General features: G+C 39.6%; 1 protein-coding gene across 3 annotated transcripts in view; it reads right to left on the bottom strand.

The window, feature by feature from the left end:
- The window catches only part of CPED1 (cadherin like and PC-esterase domain containing 1), a 142,424-nt gene that overhangs the window by 90,398 nt on the left and 35,096 nt on the right, over positions 1-16,930 (bottom strand). For all 3 annotated transcript variants that reach the window (XM_048301208.1, XM_048301210.1, XM_048301209.1), the window contains exons 4-7: positions 16,704-16,810; positions 14,803-14,878; positions 3,978-4,134; positions 2,305-2,473 (exon numbers count right to left, since the gene is read on the bottom strand). In XM_048301208.1, coding sequence (XP_048157165.1) covers positions 2,305-2,473; positions 3,978-4,134; positions 14,803-14,878; positions 16,704-16,810 — 509 coding nt within the window. The remainder of the gene's footprint in view (positions 1-2,304; positions 2,474-3,977; positions 4,135-14,802; positions 14,879-16,703; positions 16,811-16,930) is intronic.

Here is a 16,930-nt window from a genome sequence, read left to right as displayed (position 1 = left end):
TCACTGAGGAGGTCTCTAAATTATGGTATAACATTACTGAAAGAAGATAATCAAAATGATTCTCATCACTTCATAAAAAAAAATAAAAAATAAAACTCAGTCACCTGCTCTTGGGGAAAAACACTGGCAAATTTTTCCAGACCAAAATCTCCCCTCTAGGCATGTTGAGTCCCCAGTGGGCATTCTGGCAATCAGTGGAAAAATAGGTCTTGGAGATTCTCTGTATAGACTATTGACCGGTTGAAGTTTCAAAACGTGACGATTTCCATCCTGCACAATAGAGCTGGCAGAAACTTAAAGCTTAGGAGCTTTCTGGACTAGGCTCCTTGGCTGGTACAAGCATGTATAGCTCTACTGGCTACTTTGGGAGAGATGACTCTCCTGGCCTTGGATGTCTCACTGGCAACTGATGGAGGGCTACATGAAGTTTTTAAGAAACTTGAAAAAAATCTCTTAACAAAGGATATCAGTGGTTGAATTCACACCTTCTCCCAAGTATTTTCTGATGGGTGACCTGCCTGTTGCCTCTGCATCAAGCACAGACCCTCTATATGATTTTCCTAGCAGCGCTTTCTAGCCACTCTGAATTCCCAGTGTCTCACTTCTCCTGGAAGCTCCCTGCCCCCTTCCATATTCTTTACAGGGCACACTGTGCTGAGAGGCAGCCTTACACACACCATTTTTCATCATTTTCTTAATTTGCATTTCAATCTACATCACTACAAATGTGCTTTCTTTCACAAAACCTGCCTATCTTTTGTGTCTTTTTCACTATTTTGATGAGTTTGTCTAAAGCTATGGAAGGCATAACACCACAACAACAGTAAACAGACTGGAACCACTGTAGATGTGCTGCTGCTTCCATCTATCATTTTTATTGCTTCTTCAGCTGCCAAAGTGCTCTGTAAATGGTGGCTGGCACCCTGTTCAGCAGACTTCCCTCAGTGGGAATTGTTTTACAGAGCCATATCAAAATTACTAATGACTACTAGCCTTTAAAGTAGTCCCTACTTCAGCTGCAACATCGATGCTGCTGGATATTGTGTTATTTTAATAAACATAAACAAAAACTGTATCCCAGGGTTTGAAAGTGAGTGACCATCACTCTTCATAAATGAAAATGGAGGAAAATACATAGCAAAGTAATATATCTTCATGGGCTTCCATAGCTTATGTGGGGGGAAGGGAGAAGTAGATTCAGCTCACCTAATTTTGGCAATCCAGAATTTGACATGTTCTCTAAGAAAGTCATAGCCCATAGAAGGAAGCAAACACTTTTACCAGGAAACTTATTCCAAAACTGGTGTCTAAATTAGGTGGCATGATTTGTTCTCTAGAGGTGTCTGTTTCTCCAATGACTAGAATTAGATAATGAGCTTAAACTAGGCACTGCACTTGGTGAGGGCTAAAATTGTAGAACGTACCAAATAGCTGACATCATCTACAGTCCTGACAGTGACACCACAACTCTCAGACTGATCCAAAGCTGAGACCTGCTCCTACCCCGAGAAGGTTACATGGGCAAAGTGCACCCATCCTCTAACAGCTCCTGCAGGAGCTGAGCTGTGACCTCAAGAAACCACTGTCACATTGTGACCTTAATTCTTCAAAAGGGAAGAAGCAGAGGCACAACTGTAGCTTCTTCACAAAGAGCTGATGTATTGCAAGCACAGTCACCTGCTAGGAGAAGAAAGGAATGGCAAGGCATATTTGCAAATCCATGGGACTGCTGAGCAAGAAAGATGTGGAGAGAGGGGTATCTCCAGGCACTTGGAGATGTCCAGAATTAATCTAAGGCACATATGAAACATCCTTCTTCAAAAAATTGAGACCATGGGGGGCCCACTCTATCCATGGTATACTTCCTTCCCTTTATTTAGAAGTGCCCTGACCCTCCTCTAGTCTGCTTTAGTGTACCTAAAAAGGAAATCTAAATAAGCTGTTTTAAATATTTACTTTCCTTTTTCACAACACTGTCAATATCCCCGCAAAAGTTGCTACTGCATGGCAGCACTCACACTTTAGAGAAAACTCTGACCTTGCAATTGCTGTCAAATGTCACCAATAAAAATGGGCTTGGAGACATGCAAATCCCAGGCCCCCAGTGCACAGGGCAAGGCTTTCCTGCTTCATGAAGCAAACCCTGCTTGTTCTGAGAAATGAAAGCTGTACATTAGGAGAATATTCACTGTAGGCTGTGGACTGCTAATAAGTAAGGGGTAAAAGAGAAGGAAGATATTCTCCAGTTTTCTGTCTATGTACTTTGCCTGAAAGATGGAAAACTGAGGAAATGAAATGTTTCACCTTTATGGTAAAATGCTTCTTCTTGGGTGGATGCCAGACAGTGGTGGTTGAATGAATGAATGCCCGCAGGGGTGTTAAGGATGTCACAAGCACATATGCTTTGATGATGACAGAAAGGTCTTGAGCTTTAAGGACGTCCTTGTGGTCTGACAAAGTTGATACTTGATTCCTGGAATGTAATAATATGTAGCATTAATGCAGTTCTTCTGCAAATGAGCTATAAAAAACAGTGAAATTAGCGGAAATAGTAAATTAGCCTCTTTTCCCCCAAGTTAAGCAGCACAGTAGATTAAATCAAGTAAACAAAGCTTTGCATCGTCATATTATTGCTTTCAGCATTTTTAACTCTTAATTACCAAACACAGGAAGCAACTATATTTGGAGGGAGTAATGTTTGAGAGTACATATGGGTAAATGCATTGTGGGAATAATATAAGTGTTAGAAATCCAGGACATTCAGAGTGAAAGATTAGATCAAGATTAAATTAAACATTAAAGAAATCCAAGCATCTTAAATAACAGAAATGCATAGCCAAGGTACCCTATTTAACACTGATTTGCAGTGAATTCAGAAAAACACCCCCACCCAATCCTATGGAAAGGCTGCACTATTGTTAGCACTTTCTTCTGTAATAAAGGGACAGAAACATGTGGTGCTGCATACTTCCCCTAATGAAAGCCATATACAATCATTCCAAATATTATGAAAGACTAGGATACCTAGAAATAACCCATAATAAATCAGTTAAACCTAAGAATTCTGCAAGCTAGCTTTGTTTAAGAAGTGACACAGCTCTCTAAAACTGGCCTACAGCTGCCATAGTACACACAAAAAGAGTCAGCCATAGAAGCAGAACAGAAAAAAAGCAAACCCAAGAAAAAAACCTATTATTTAAAAGCTCATTACTTGGGGAAATCTGAGCTATACTTGTGCATATTCACAATGGTGTTATTAATCAGTCTGTTAAAAATCTCTTGAGTATCAATTTACCTCATAGAAAATTCAATGGGAAGATGATGATAGAAATTGTGGATCTCTAAGAATGATTACTGGTAAAAGACAAGGGGCTCTCCTTCCATTTCTGTGTAATTTTTGGCAATATGTGGCCTTTCCAGACCTCAATTTTGCTACCTGTTAAGTAAGTCTAACAACATCTATTTTACAGAGAACTTTTTCTCCACTCTGCAGAAAGTGTCCTCAGAACATAAAATTTGTGATATACTGTGATGGAGGAAACAGCACTTGATAACAGACAAATTATCAAGAACTTCTTGGTTCTTCACTTAAGGGAGGACCTCTGTGCAAATGACTACTATGTGTGTCTGTGGTAGGGGCAAGGCAGGGATGGAGTGTGGTGATCTGCCTAGCATTACAACAATGGAGCAGGAAACAGCTCAGCCACCATGAGACCTAAAGGTTCAGGGGTGTCTCTGGGTCTGTATTTATCTGTCTAGGTGCTTCACTGCCTCAACATAAAGACTTAGACGTTTATACTCAAAACGTGCAAACTTGGCTAATACAGAAACAAACATAATGCAAGTATGAGATGCAATACATCCAAGTGCTCCATCTGCTGTGGTCTTCTCTTTTGCTGCATTCTGCATCCTTGACTCCCAAATAACTGCATGCTGAAGCACTGGCAGTTTCTGAGGGTGGGTTATCATTAACTTACAGCTGTGTGCTCGTGCTCTGCTTCCACCAGTGCTGCACATGGGAGGCACGTGCCTGCCCAGTGATTGCGCTGCCCTGGGACACATTTCTTGGGGCGCTGGCCCTTGACAGTCCAGGCTGGCCAGAACAGTCTGGGGTGACAAGTGGGAGCTGCAGGTCTGAAAAAGTACCAAGAGGATGAGAAAAGAAGTCAGCAGAGCATTGAAAGCAGGTGTGGACTACTGCTGCTAAGGACAAAATGTATAAAACACAACACCAACATCAGATGAAAATGTAAAATAATAAATGCTGAGACAATAAACCTTTTTGGATCTGCTAGCAGAGATTTTCACCTCCACCAAGCACCCCCTTCCAGCTGCAAGCTGCAGGCTGAAAGGCTTAGCTGCAACTTCCATTTCAGAGGTGAGTGCAGGAATATTGCTTACAAAAAGCATCCCCTTCTTCCTTCCTAAAAATTGAAATCCTTGATTTATAAATATAGAATACCAAAACTTAGTTTCTCATGGAGCACTAATTACAATTAATGGGGATAAAGAATTTATTTGTCTAAGGACCAAGGGACTTTGCCACTGTAATAATAGCTCAATTAACAAGCACATATCCTTGTTTCTATGTTCACCATTTAAGGCTACAATTTGCAGGTACTGAAATCTATGGGAGGCTTAGTTCTGCCACCAAACACAGTGGGAGCAGGACTGATGTGCCACAGTTCTCAAAATTATTGAGGCATGTGACTATTAATAGTAATCAAAATATTGTGATGAGAGATCAGTCAAGGGGTGGCATGTATTTTCTGCTTTTACTATGCTTGGTAAAAAAGGCACAAAGCCCTTATGTTGTGTCATTATTTAATGTAGGGTAGTTTTCATTAACTCTAATACGCCTCACATTTTGAGTTCTTAAGTAATGGTCAGGAAAAATCAAGTTGTTTGCATTATTCCCAAACCTTATTACTTTTCTTTTTAATGACATACAGCATTGTGTTATGTTATGAATTTATTGGTAGAGCATCTTTTTTAAAGCATGCACTCTCAACTTTGGTACATGAAACGAAAAATAAAACTGATGTTGTGTTCCTGTTGATGACCTGTAAACAGATATTTAAGGAAAAAAACTATCCATTTTCCCAGACATCCTATTAAAATGACATTGTGATTGTCTGTGTTTATTGGCTGTTCATTAGATCAGCTCGGTTCAGCCTTCCAGTCTCCTGGGATCTAGAATTAATCTGGTCCTCTGCCTTACATGCACCATTTAGCAGACTAAAGGCTCTAATAACCAAAACCAGGCCATTATTTAATAGAGCACGTCATGCTCAAGTTACATTCACACTGACATATTTCTGTTGTGTTATGCTTTATAACTGATTTGAACTTTGTAAGTGACTACCTGCTTTTTGAAGTACAGTGACAAAAGCAGACTGCTCCGCCTACTTGACTGTATAGTGACAACAGGAGTAAGCCAATAAACTCCCATTAAGTCATTCATTGAGCAGACTTGCTTCTGAATATGCACAGGAACCAGATCTGCACAATCAAGTTGTATTTTTTTCCATATCTGACTTGATGTCAAGACACAAGGGCATTTTACTATGGCAACTTCTACCCTGTAGAAGGCCAATAGCATTTCACCACGGCAATTAACAGTGGTCCCATGTAACTACTCCTACGCATCACTTTAGCTATTTAAGAGAAAGTAAACATTTTACTGAAAATAAGAACAGCAGCGAAGGGCTGTACAGATCATTACTTAAGAGAAAGCAATGTGTCTTTTCCTTTTAAAAACATGTTTCTAATTGTGTTGCTAAAGCAACAAGTAACCAGTATCATATTAAGTAACAAGACAGAGTTTGAAAATAATGAGATGAGGTTTGTGTACCTGTATTTATCCCTCTTAAATGAGAGTTTTAGCTGTTTCAGGGAAAGGAAAAAGATTACTTTGACATTAATTCATTTATTACTACCCAGTGGACCATTTACTGGAGCTGGATATAACAAAGTAAAACAACTGAGTAGGGACAGATGAAAAACAGAAATGTCCTGGAATTCTCAAACTACTGGGTAGAAGATCCTTAGTATTGCCCTAAGTCATTGCAAAATGCCTCAACTTAAAACAAAACAAAACAAAACAAAACAAAAAGACCCAAACAAAAAAACAACAAACCACAAAACAAAACAAAAAAAACCCAAACAAAAACACCCCTCCAAAAAAACCACATCTCAAGGAAGAGAAGGTTAAACAAATTTCAGGGTGCTGATGATTAGCATTGAAAACTAAAAAAGGGCAATGCTCATAAATTAGGCCTCATTCTATAGAGCATCCTGTTTGTACAGTGCCTTACACGCCTTTATTGGATTTGTGTTGGCATGCCCCTGGGAGAGAGCCCATCACAAGGGGGCTGTAAGAAGTGAGACTGTCACTAGGTGCTTACTCCTTTGAGATGACACAGAGAATGTACACCATCAGGCAGAGCTCAGAGGGAGTGACAGTCCCTCACTATGGTAAATCTACTGCTAGTAATCAATGAACACAATAATCATAATAATGAAGAGACATCATTAGTGCTGAACTGAGCACACTCAGCTTCTTCAGTTCTTGTGGCAACTCTTCACCCGCTCCTGCACTCAAAAGCAGTAACAGTGTTTATTAGATCTGTGTATTTGTTAATCAACTTTATCATCAATGAAAATTAGCCTTCAGAGCCTTTACTGTTTGCAGTAATTCCCATGTTTTTCCATCTTGAAATCACTCTACAAACTCTTGTTAATTAACCAGTCCTCTTGGAGTACGTAAACAACATCAACATTTTATAGTGGAAGAGGTGAAGCAGGCTCAGCAGTTGATGTGTCAGATAGCTTGGGAAACCAAGTTAGAAAGAGTCCCAGCATCCTAATAGCATGTCCAGACTACATCCCCTCTTTAAAAAATCCAAATCTTAGTATTTGTAATTTGTAAATCGTAATTTTTGTAGCAGACTCTAAAGATCAAAGGAAAAAAAATTAAACACAAAAAGATCATTTTTCTTTTTATAGTGACTATGTAGTAATGGAAATGTTACACAAAGTGCTGTTTTTCCTAAGGAGTGGCTGCAGGCTTTGCCACAAGTACTTTTAGCTGCTGCCATTTTTGATGCTAGAGTGTAAAGCAAATATGGCTCGATACCTGCTTTCACTTTGAAAAAACCGCAAAGCTTCATTTCCTTGAAATTCTGGCTTGAAGAAGGTTTCTGATGCTGACATCTCTGGAATAGTACCATTGAAAACACTGACAAACAACACACTTTACCTCTGCCTAGGGTGTTCACATGAGGCCATGCTGATGAGCAAGGAGGCCACTATATGTTCTTACTTGAATTCACACATTAACCACAGCAACAGGTAAAACACAGACCTGAGACATAAGAACAGCTGCATGGCACATGTGAAGAGGAGGTATAAAATCCATCAAAGCAAGTCAACACCTCTAGATCAAAAAAATTAAGCACCTCTTTGTCACACAAACACGTGGCAGATACTGTTCTGTCAACTGCTATCTCTCAAAGTACAACAGTCAAACAGATCAGTTGACAGTGACAACTGATACCTAATGCAGCAGCCTCGCTGACATCTAATGAGGCCTTTCAAGTGTTTTACACAGCTATGACTTCTTGCTCCTTCTCCCCCCATTTTCAGCTCACAAGTTATTTACTTGTCTTTGGCTCAGAGTTCTGAAGTGTAACATGAGATTCAACACATACACAATAAAGATTAGCTGATTTAAGAGTTACAACGTGTGGCTGAGCAAAAAGGTTTACCAATAGCTAGAAGTACATTTGGACAAATTAAGAACTCCTGGAGAAAATCCAGGTTGCGGCCACCTGGACTGGTGGTAAATGAACACTTAGGTTAACAAGAACATCTGGAGATCTGCAAAGGCAAGGAATTCAGCAGGAGAATACCCTACTGGTTGACCTAAATAACATTTGGTTGAAAGAAAAGGAAACAGAAGATGAATGAGGATGTGCCCTCTTCTTTATCTTTTCTTCTACAGTATCCTTTGATGTTACAAGGAAGGTTATGATGTGGGTTTGTTAGTTGATTTCTTACTTTGTGCAAGATCAAATAGAATATATTTTACACACTTCAAACATGGAGCAAGGAACAATTAAGACTATTGTCTGTGAGAAAAAAGTCATTTTGTTTCTAAAGTGCCCATCAACTGTCAGATCTGTTACAAACATTTCAAGACTGATTGAGTCACCTTGGGAGCTCCTGGTTGTTTAATGAAGCACAAAGCTAGAGATGGAATGAAATGTCACTGAAGTGCTGTGTTTTGTTCTGAGCCCAGCACATTGTTAATTTCTTTCATGAAATGAAATTGTAAGCTCAGCACATTTGTACTTGCAAGGTCTTCCTCCAATTGCTTTTCTTTTTAGCAGGAAAAACATTACTTTAGAACATTAAAGTACATTAATCCTGGAACTGTACATCAGCCGTTCCATCTGCTTAGAAGCCTTATGAACGTCTTCCTAGATTTTCATAGTGGTAGTCTGTTTCTAGCAGGAGTCTGAATTCTCTCGCATGAAAAAAAAACCAAAAAAAAAAAGAGAATGATAGGCACCTCATGTCATTTATCAGCATTTTCTACAGTACAATATTCAGGAACTACTGATAACAGATCCTCTCTGTCAGCCTCGCAGGTTTGTGTTCTGACAGGGCACCTAAATGAGTTAGAACTCCATACTGCATCCTGTTCTGGGATCATCCATTTTCCTTACTGGTATGGGCTGCTGGAGCACAAAGAGCTAATTTGTGATACCGACCAGGCACATTGTATTGCTATGACCTGGTCCTCTTCTAGAATTTACAGCTGGGCAATTTTGAGCCTCCGTAGGTTGGAAAGGTGTGTTTAACAGCTGCAAAGATTGCTTCACAGCAGGAGATGCCTACAAAGATTTCATAGATTCTTAGGCAGACTTCTGAGTCCTCCAGGACAAGGAGTTTTGATCAAAATAAAGCCTAGTAACCTTTGGTTCAATCAGTTATAGCAGCCTGCTCTAAGCTGCATAACTGTGAAAGCAATAAGCATTGAAAGTACAATTTTTTTCCACTTTTTGGGGTTGATTTTGGAGGATGGACAATTTCACTTGAACTACTGCCACTTCATGCCTTGAGATTTGTCACAGAAAGCAGATCTATCCCATTTAATCACTTGCTGTTACCCATTTGACTTTTGGATGAAAAGACTCTGAAACAAGGATTGGTAATGTACTATGGCTTACACATTATGCCCTGAGGTTGCTAAAGAAAAGAGAGAACCTTTAGCACTCAATTTTATAACCTATGCATTTAGAAAAGCGTGGCTGAGAAACTCAAAGTAGATGATGAATATTTGAAAGAAACTAGAAAAACTAGGGGCAATCCTGGCCCTCAGTGAAGTCCTGGAAAAATTTCCATTGATTTCACTGGAATATGGTTTCTTGCTTGAGATTTAATATGTGATGGCCTTGATGTGCATTACAAGCTTTATTTGTGATGTCAACATTGCTGCAAGCCCAATATTCCACCCACTGCTGACTACTGATTCAGCTGTCCTTAAAAGAACACATTAAAAAATACAGTGATCCCACACGCTATAATACACTTAATCTCAAAGCAACACACCCTGGATATTTAGACTGGAGAAATGTCAAACTACTTGTCATTTCTGGAAGTTTAAATTGTCCTAAATAATTATAGTATTAAAAACCAAACAACTTTATAGTAAAACAGAGCTAGAGGTAAATTAATTTATACTGTGGGTTGAAATGCACTGAAATTCATTGTGAAGTTTCAGAGTTAAAAAGACAAAATTATGACAGTGCATCATTTGTATGATGATGTTTATTTTTCCCTTTAGAAACATCAGCAAATACAGCTTCAGTTTAGATTAATCACTTACCATGTTTTTTGACTCTCTGTTTTGGCAGGTGCATAAAAAACAGTATTTACAATGTTAAGTACAGTGTTTGTGTCTTCATTCCTAAAGCATCCTAAGAGTTAAAAGTTAGAGGTGTGGGGTTTTTTCCAATATTTTTCAGAAGGGCTGCTTCTTTTGTATGCACCCTTCATACTAGAACTTAATTACACAGATAAGCTATAAAACTTTGGAAAAAGAAACTCAGTGAAAATGCTGGCTGACTGTTCATGATTAGAGCCACAATTCTGTACTAGTGACAGGGTAGAATATAGAAAAGTATAAGCCAAGTAATTAAATTAATTTAGCTGCTTTACTTCTTTTCAAACTACTAATAATTGCTGTTATGTTGCTGCTCTTATCCTAGCTGAGATTTGACACTGTTGTAAAACCAATGAAATTCCTGCCCCACATAGTTTATAATAAAATTAACTGTAAAAAATCAGATGCTGGTTTTATTGGCCACTCTTGAGGCTCTTAGTAACTTCAGTAGCAGAAAGGCAATAGGCACAAACCTGATCAAAACTGGTGTGCAAATATTTGTAAGGGCCAGCTGGCAAAAGAAATGCATCCCCCTATAAAAAATCAAGTTCTTATCTCAGAGATACTGAATTGCTACAACAGAAAAGAAATTTAATCTGTAATTTCTGTCTTCCACAGGTGGCTCCACTGAGTCTTGCTTCCTACCCTCAGATCATAACCTCTCATATTGACTCCAGAGTAACTCAAGGACACTGGGGATAGGCAGCAGAGAAGAAAGCTAGCACGGGGTTAGCACCAGACAATAAACATATCACCGAGTGGAAGCACAGTCACACAGCTGGACTATTTTGGCTCTCCCTCCTGAACAATTTCATTAAGCTCATGCCTATCCCAAGACCTTCTGTGTGATTAACGCTGCTGGCCAGCCCAGCAGGAGATCACGGGTGCACACAAGGCTGGCAGACACTCATAAAGTCTCTGCACTAGTGGCACCAATAAACTGAAACACAGAAGGAAGGCATACAGCAAAAGTATTACTTAAAAAGAGGATCAGTGATCTGCATGGGTAGAGAAAACTGCTATGCATGGCACAGGCTGGGCTCTGGAAGTAGTGAAGTGAGACAAATGCTTACATGGAAAGACAGACTAGTTTGGATTTCGTAGAGAATAGGAAAATTAGGGAGGCAATGCTAGAAGCAGTTCCACCACTTTCCCAGGCAAAATCTGTAAAATATAGTATTTGTTGTGCATGCATCAGGATGCCTTTCCTGTGCCCTGTACTGAAGCTGGGCAACTCTGCTCACATTGTGGACCTTAGTACTCTCCATCTCTTGGCTGGGAGTAGTAGTTCCAGGAGGAACTGGCCCAATATTTTGTACAAATAATTTTCTTTCCTATACAACAGGCATGTGAGAATGGGCATGCTGTCTTAAATACAAAGCCTACCAGTTTAAGAGTTGCACAACAAATAAAATAACATTAAAAAACCCCAAACCTCTTTACCACTGCTTATCAACATCAACACTGTCATAGGCATAGTAAATCCAGTAATCCCATTTTCTCAGCCTTGTTGCCTGATGTTTCTTCCTACAACTTACTACGTCTTTAATTAGAAAACATAATTCTTTGTGTTTTCACTTTTACAGGAAATTGCTTGGCTCCTTGGAGGCTGACTAAACGACAGTAATAACAAACCAACTGATCCTCTCTAACAGGAATTGCAGAGAAATCCTGTTGACTCAAAGACACAAGAGTGAAAGTACGTAGACTGATTTGAAAGGAAACAAACTGCTCTGTGAAGGAAACACTGATGAGAATTGTTCTTTCTCTGAATAATTTTAAAATTGAGGATCAAAAAATTGGCAACTCTGCTGTTGTTGGAAAGAGAGATCTATTGGAGAATGCAAGCAAAAGAAAGTGGAAAGAGCTGGCTTTATCAGATGAATGGAAGGGAGAGTAACTGAAGTCCCATTTTAGACTACTTTGCTCTAACTTACACCTTTTTGTCCACTGAACCTGAAATCAAATAATTTACCCTTCTGATTCTAATTTCACTTTTTATGGACAAGTTCCACTCATTGTAAATAACATGTCACATACCCAGTGATACTGAATGGGATTAATTCACGGGTTGAAACACTTTGAGGTCTGGTCTATACAGAGATGACCCCGCTGTGTACCACAGTCTAAGTTTCCATTCCCGTCAGTGTACATCAGTGTACATCAGTGTAGTCCGTACAAGTCAGTACAGAGCAATTCAGCTAACCCTGAATTATGCTGAAAATAAATGCTCTTTTGGGCTTGCTCACTCTAAATACCAAGTGTTAAATTCAGTGTCCACAAATAGACATCTATTGCCACCTAGGATACCACAGGATATCCCTCTGAACCTCTAGCTGCTCGACCAAAAGGACAGGGGTCCTGTGCCCAATCTGCCTATTCTACTGGGCATGCTGGACTCTCCATGGCATCTTAAATGTCATGAGAACCTTGTTTTGAAATAGCTATCTCAGCCCTAGGCTACATGCTGATTTGGAGATACCTAGATTTAAGAGATGGAATTTTTAAATTTTTACTTTAAAACACTTCAGCTAGTTTAGGTTTCTTATTGGTAACAGAAGAGTGAGGGGTGGCCTTTTTCTGTATGACAGTTCTTCAGCAGAGTGCCAGAATAATCCTCCTTTGCTGTGTGGGTAAGGTTCAGAGCCCTGCTGCAAAGCACATGTATTACCTCAATTTCAATGCGATTTCAACATCAGTCACAAGGCCTTTTCTCTTTGCCAGAAAAGCACTAAAAATAGAAGTAAGGAATAAGATGCTTTCAAATGGCCCTTCCCTGAAGACAAGATGTGGTGGGTTATATGCCAGGTGCCCACCAAAGCCTCTCTATCACTCAGCTGGATAGGTAAGAGAGACTGTTATGAAATGCTTGTGAGTCAAGATAAAGACAGGGAGAGATCACTCATTAATTACCATCATGGGCAAAAAATTGTGTAGATATTAACTGAATTTATTACCAATCAAATCAGAGTAGGATAGTAAGAAACCAAATCTTAAACACTTTCCCTCCATTCCTCCCTTCTTACCAGGCACAATTTGACTCCTGAATCAATACCTCCTTCCTTCAGTGATGAAGGGAGATGGGAATGGGAGCTGTGGTCAGTTCATCACACATTGCCTCTGCAGCCTCTTTCTCCTCAGGGGGAGGACTTTTCAAATTCCAGCATGGGAGTCTCCTGGGTTCCCTTCCCCCAGGAGACAACCCTCTGTGAATTTCTCCAAGGACAGTCCTTCCCACAGACTGCAGTTCTTCATGAACTGCTCCAGCGTGAGTCCCTCCCATGGGGTGCAGTCCTTCAGGAACAGACTGCTCCAGCATGGGCTCCTTTCTCCACAGGTCCTGCTAGGAGCCTTCTCAGAGGGTCAGAGCTTCCTTGAGGCATCCACCTCTGCTGGCACTGGGTGCTCCATGGGTTGCAGGTGGATCTCTGCTCTACCATGTACTTCCATGGGCCACAGGGGCACAGCTGTCACACCATGGGTTGCACCATGGGCTACTGGAAAATCTCTGCTCTGGTGCCTGGAGAACCTCCTCCCCCCTCCTTCTTCACTAATCTCTCCAGCTGCTGTTGTGCAATTGTTTTATTTCCCTTTTTATGTATGTTATCCCAGAGGTGCTACCACCACTGTTGATGGGCTCGGCCTTAGCCAGCAGCAAATCCATCTTGGAGCTGGCTGGCATTGGCTCTGCTGGATTTATGGGAAGCTTCTGGCAGCTTCTCACAAAAGCCACTCCTGTGGCCCCCCACTACCAAAAGCTTGCCATGCAAATCCAGTACAGGAGAAAACCCTGAGCAGCTAAATAAAAGTGTCATATAGGAAGTGGCTTGTGCCATGTTTACGGACAGCAGTGAAAACATGCATGTTTTAAAGAGGAAGTTCTGTGTGTAGTAAGTGCCTCTTGTGTTTGTGGTTTTGTGGTAGTAAAATAATAAAACCACTGCAACTGACCTTTCTTCGAGTAGCAGGGCAAACCAATGTTTTTAAAGGCAATCTGTTACAGTATGAGTAGGACTGACCCATTTCTCAAGGCAGTGGTGAGACATAATTGGGTAGCAAGTACCTGCACAGACTAATTCAACACACCTATTTTAAATACATGTTTTAGGATAAAAAGAAGTAGCATTTGTAGGTATGCCTCTCTCTCCACTGACTTAAATGGAAGACCAGAATACTGCTTTCAGAAGATACCTAACTCCTAAATGGTTAAATGAGATGTAATGAATCCTTTCATTTTGTGTTAGACTTAGCATATATATATATACAAGTGAAAAGAGAGGGAGGTTTAAATAGACCTAATACAGTGCACAACAGTTTCTTTCCAGTTTCTATTCAAAGCTGAATTTTACCCATGGTAAATTAGAATTCTTTGGAAACTTGCCCATAACCTTTAAACTTTTCTGGTAGATGATCTTAATACACAAAGGCTTTTTATCAGTTAATTATGTCTGGATGGGAACCAAACTCTGACTCCTACTCCTTCTCCATGCCACAACATTTTTGTAAAGCTGAACAAACATATTACACCAAACCCAGGGCACAGAAGTGTAAACACCAATACACTATATTAACACAAAACAGTCCAAAAATAAGGCACTTCTAGACAAATTATTTCTGCAATACGCAACAGCTAAACAATGCAATATCTTTACCTGGAAAGATATTGTATAATTGTAATCTATATTTAAGTGTGTCTAAAATGGATTATCAATCTTTCATTTTTCCCCTCTATGCATTCATGACTAAAAATAAAATGGAATTGTAAGCTTGACAGTCTCATTTCAGAAACTTCCTGTGACAACTATTAAAAGAACATCATCACATACACAGATTTGAAGGGGTTAGATTACCTGAAAAGGCTTTTGTTATCTGGCATAATCCCTCTTTTCTGCAAAGAAAATGCTGGATTTCTGGAAGCAGGTTTACCTGTACATAAAAAAAGAAGCTTTAATGATTTCATTCAAAAAAATATTCTTTTTTCTTCAATGGAAAACACCTTCAATTGGTTTGTGCTCAATTTATCAGAGACACCTCCTGTGCAAAACTCCCGTCACAGTCTAGAGGAAATGACAACTTTGCTCTCGTTGCAGTGTGGGGATAATGAAGTTAAGGTGTGGACTCTTCCTCTGTGTCCATAAAACCTAAAATTTTAGGCCTATATCTCTCCTTCTGGCTGCTGAGCCTTGACTCGTTCCCTGTCCCCTTTTCAGTCTCTGCAGCTTCTCTATTCTGTCCAGTTACCAACTACTGTCTCTCCCTGCATGGAAATACCCATTGCTTCTTGAATTGCTGTGCTTGGGATCAGTAGTAAGTTAATGTAGCTAAATCACAGGCAGGTTCTGCAGCAAAACACTGTGTTGCACTGTGGTATGGACATGCCAGCAGCAAGCAATGTTACTTCAATATTTAAAGTTTTCCAGAGGAATGGGCCATCTGGTTTAAGTCCCTGCTCTGCTGTAGACTTCCTGAGAGAACTTGGACAATTCTTTTGATCACCTTGTGTGACACATCTGGACATTGCAGCATACTGTAAGGATTTATTATATTGCACAGCATTAGAGGCTCAGAATGAGCAAAAGCAGTTTGCAGAAACATGGGATGTTCTATTATCTGAGCATATTCAAAGCATGTATATTTCTAGCAAACTATATCTGCCATAAAAATTTCACTTTGAATACACTCAGATATGGCATCTCGTCCCAGGCAACCCCAGTACATGCTCCTAGCGCCAACTTCTATGGACACCAATGATTTTTTTGTATCACCTTTTAAAAGCAGCTCCATTTCTCTCAGACCCTCAAGCTGGATTCTATAATTTAGAGTCTTTCCATAATTACCTGTGCTATTTTACTTGAAATAGAAGTCAAACTGTACCCGCAGCTTGGTCACATTTTATCAAAGACTTCAGTTTATACCACTTAAATATTTTTATCAACAGGTCAGGTGTTTACATAGATGTTACATATCTAAGTAACCTAAACTGTGCCCGTAACATGCTCAAGTGAAAAAAAATCCCAAAAAGCAATCCTGAAAATACCAAGATAATTTGCACTATTGATGCCTTGGACCATGAGTAAGCAGCTTGCAGTGCCAGAGCAAAGAACTCCCTTGAAGGCCCTGATCCAGATTACACATTATCGATTGTAGGACCACTACTACCACTGTTTGGAGAAGTGCCTAAATTATGTTTACAAAGGAGGAATTACATTAGGTGAAACTCAGTAGTAATATAAGACGTGAAGCCTAAATTCTTTCATCTTTATCTTCTGCCCATACTGTTACTCTGAAATATTGCATGCATTTTCTAATTGTTTCTCACCATTTCTAAATTATCTTTTCCGATGGGGTAAACTGCTTAAGTTTCCCTTGAAGACACTTTTGCAGCCAGACATGCTGGTAAGGGTCACCAAGAATGCAAAAGTTTAAGCTGAAGAAGAGAAAAGGGAAATCTGACACTGGTTTGTAACAGTTTTCAGTATTTACACTGAAATACTTACATCTGAACTAACATACTATGTTCAAATGAGAAATTGCTTTTGATAACTGGGTGTGATATAGAGAAGAATGAAATGTTGTTACTTGACAAGTATTTTTCAGTAAATAGAAAACATGAACAAACTTCATTCCTGCTAAACTATGCTGCTGCAGTAGAGAATAAACATTAGATACTTTTCCTTTTATGAGTGAGGGCTGAAAATCTGGGCTAGCATGTCCTTTCATTCCCACAAAGCATAACACAATAATCTCATACCTTCTGGAAAAGCTCTAGATTATGCAAATCTTCTGTTTGAAAGCAGCCAGTACCACCATTTTTTCTGGAAGATAAGCAGATCAAAAGATCCCAAGGGTTCATTCTACCTATCCGGAAAGAAAAGAAGCACTTTGAGAAAGAAAATATCATGCCATTCTTATTTGCATAAAAAGTACTTAAGAGTGAAATCCTGAAGAACAGCAAACTGTTGGAGAGCTAATTACATG

Source organism: Corvus hawaiiensis, chromosome 4 (assembly GCF_020740725.1).
Source record: "Corvus hawaiiensis isolate bCorHaw1 chromosome 4, bCorHaw1.pri.cur, whole genome shotgun sequence".
NCBI classification, from domain to species: Eukaryota; Metazoa; Chordata; class Aves; order Passeriformes; family Corvidae; genus Corvus; species Corvus hawaiiensis.
Note: the sequence above shows the minus strand (reverse complement) of the source record. Positions and strands in the feature narration are given on the sequence as shown.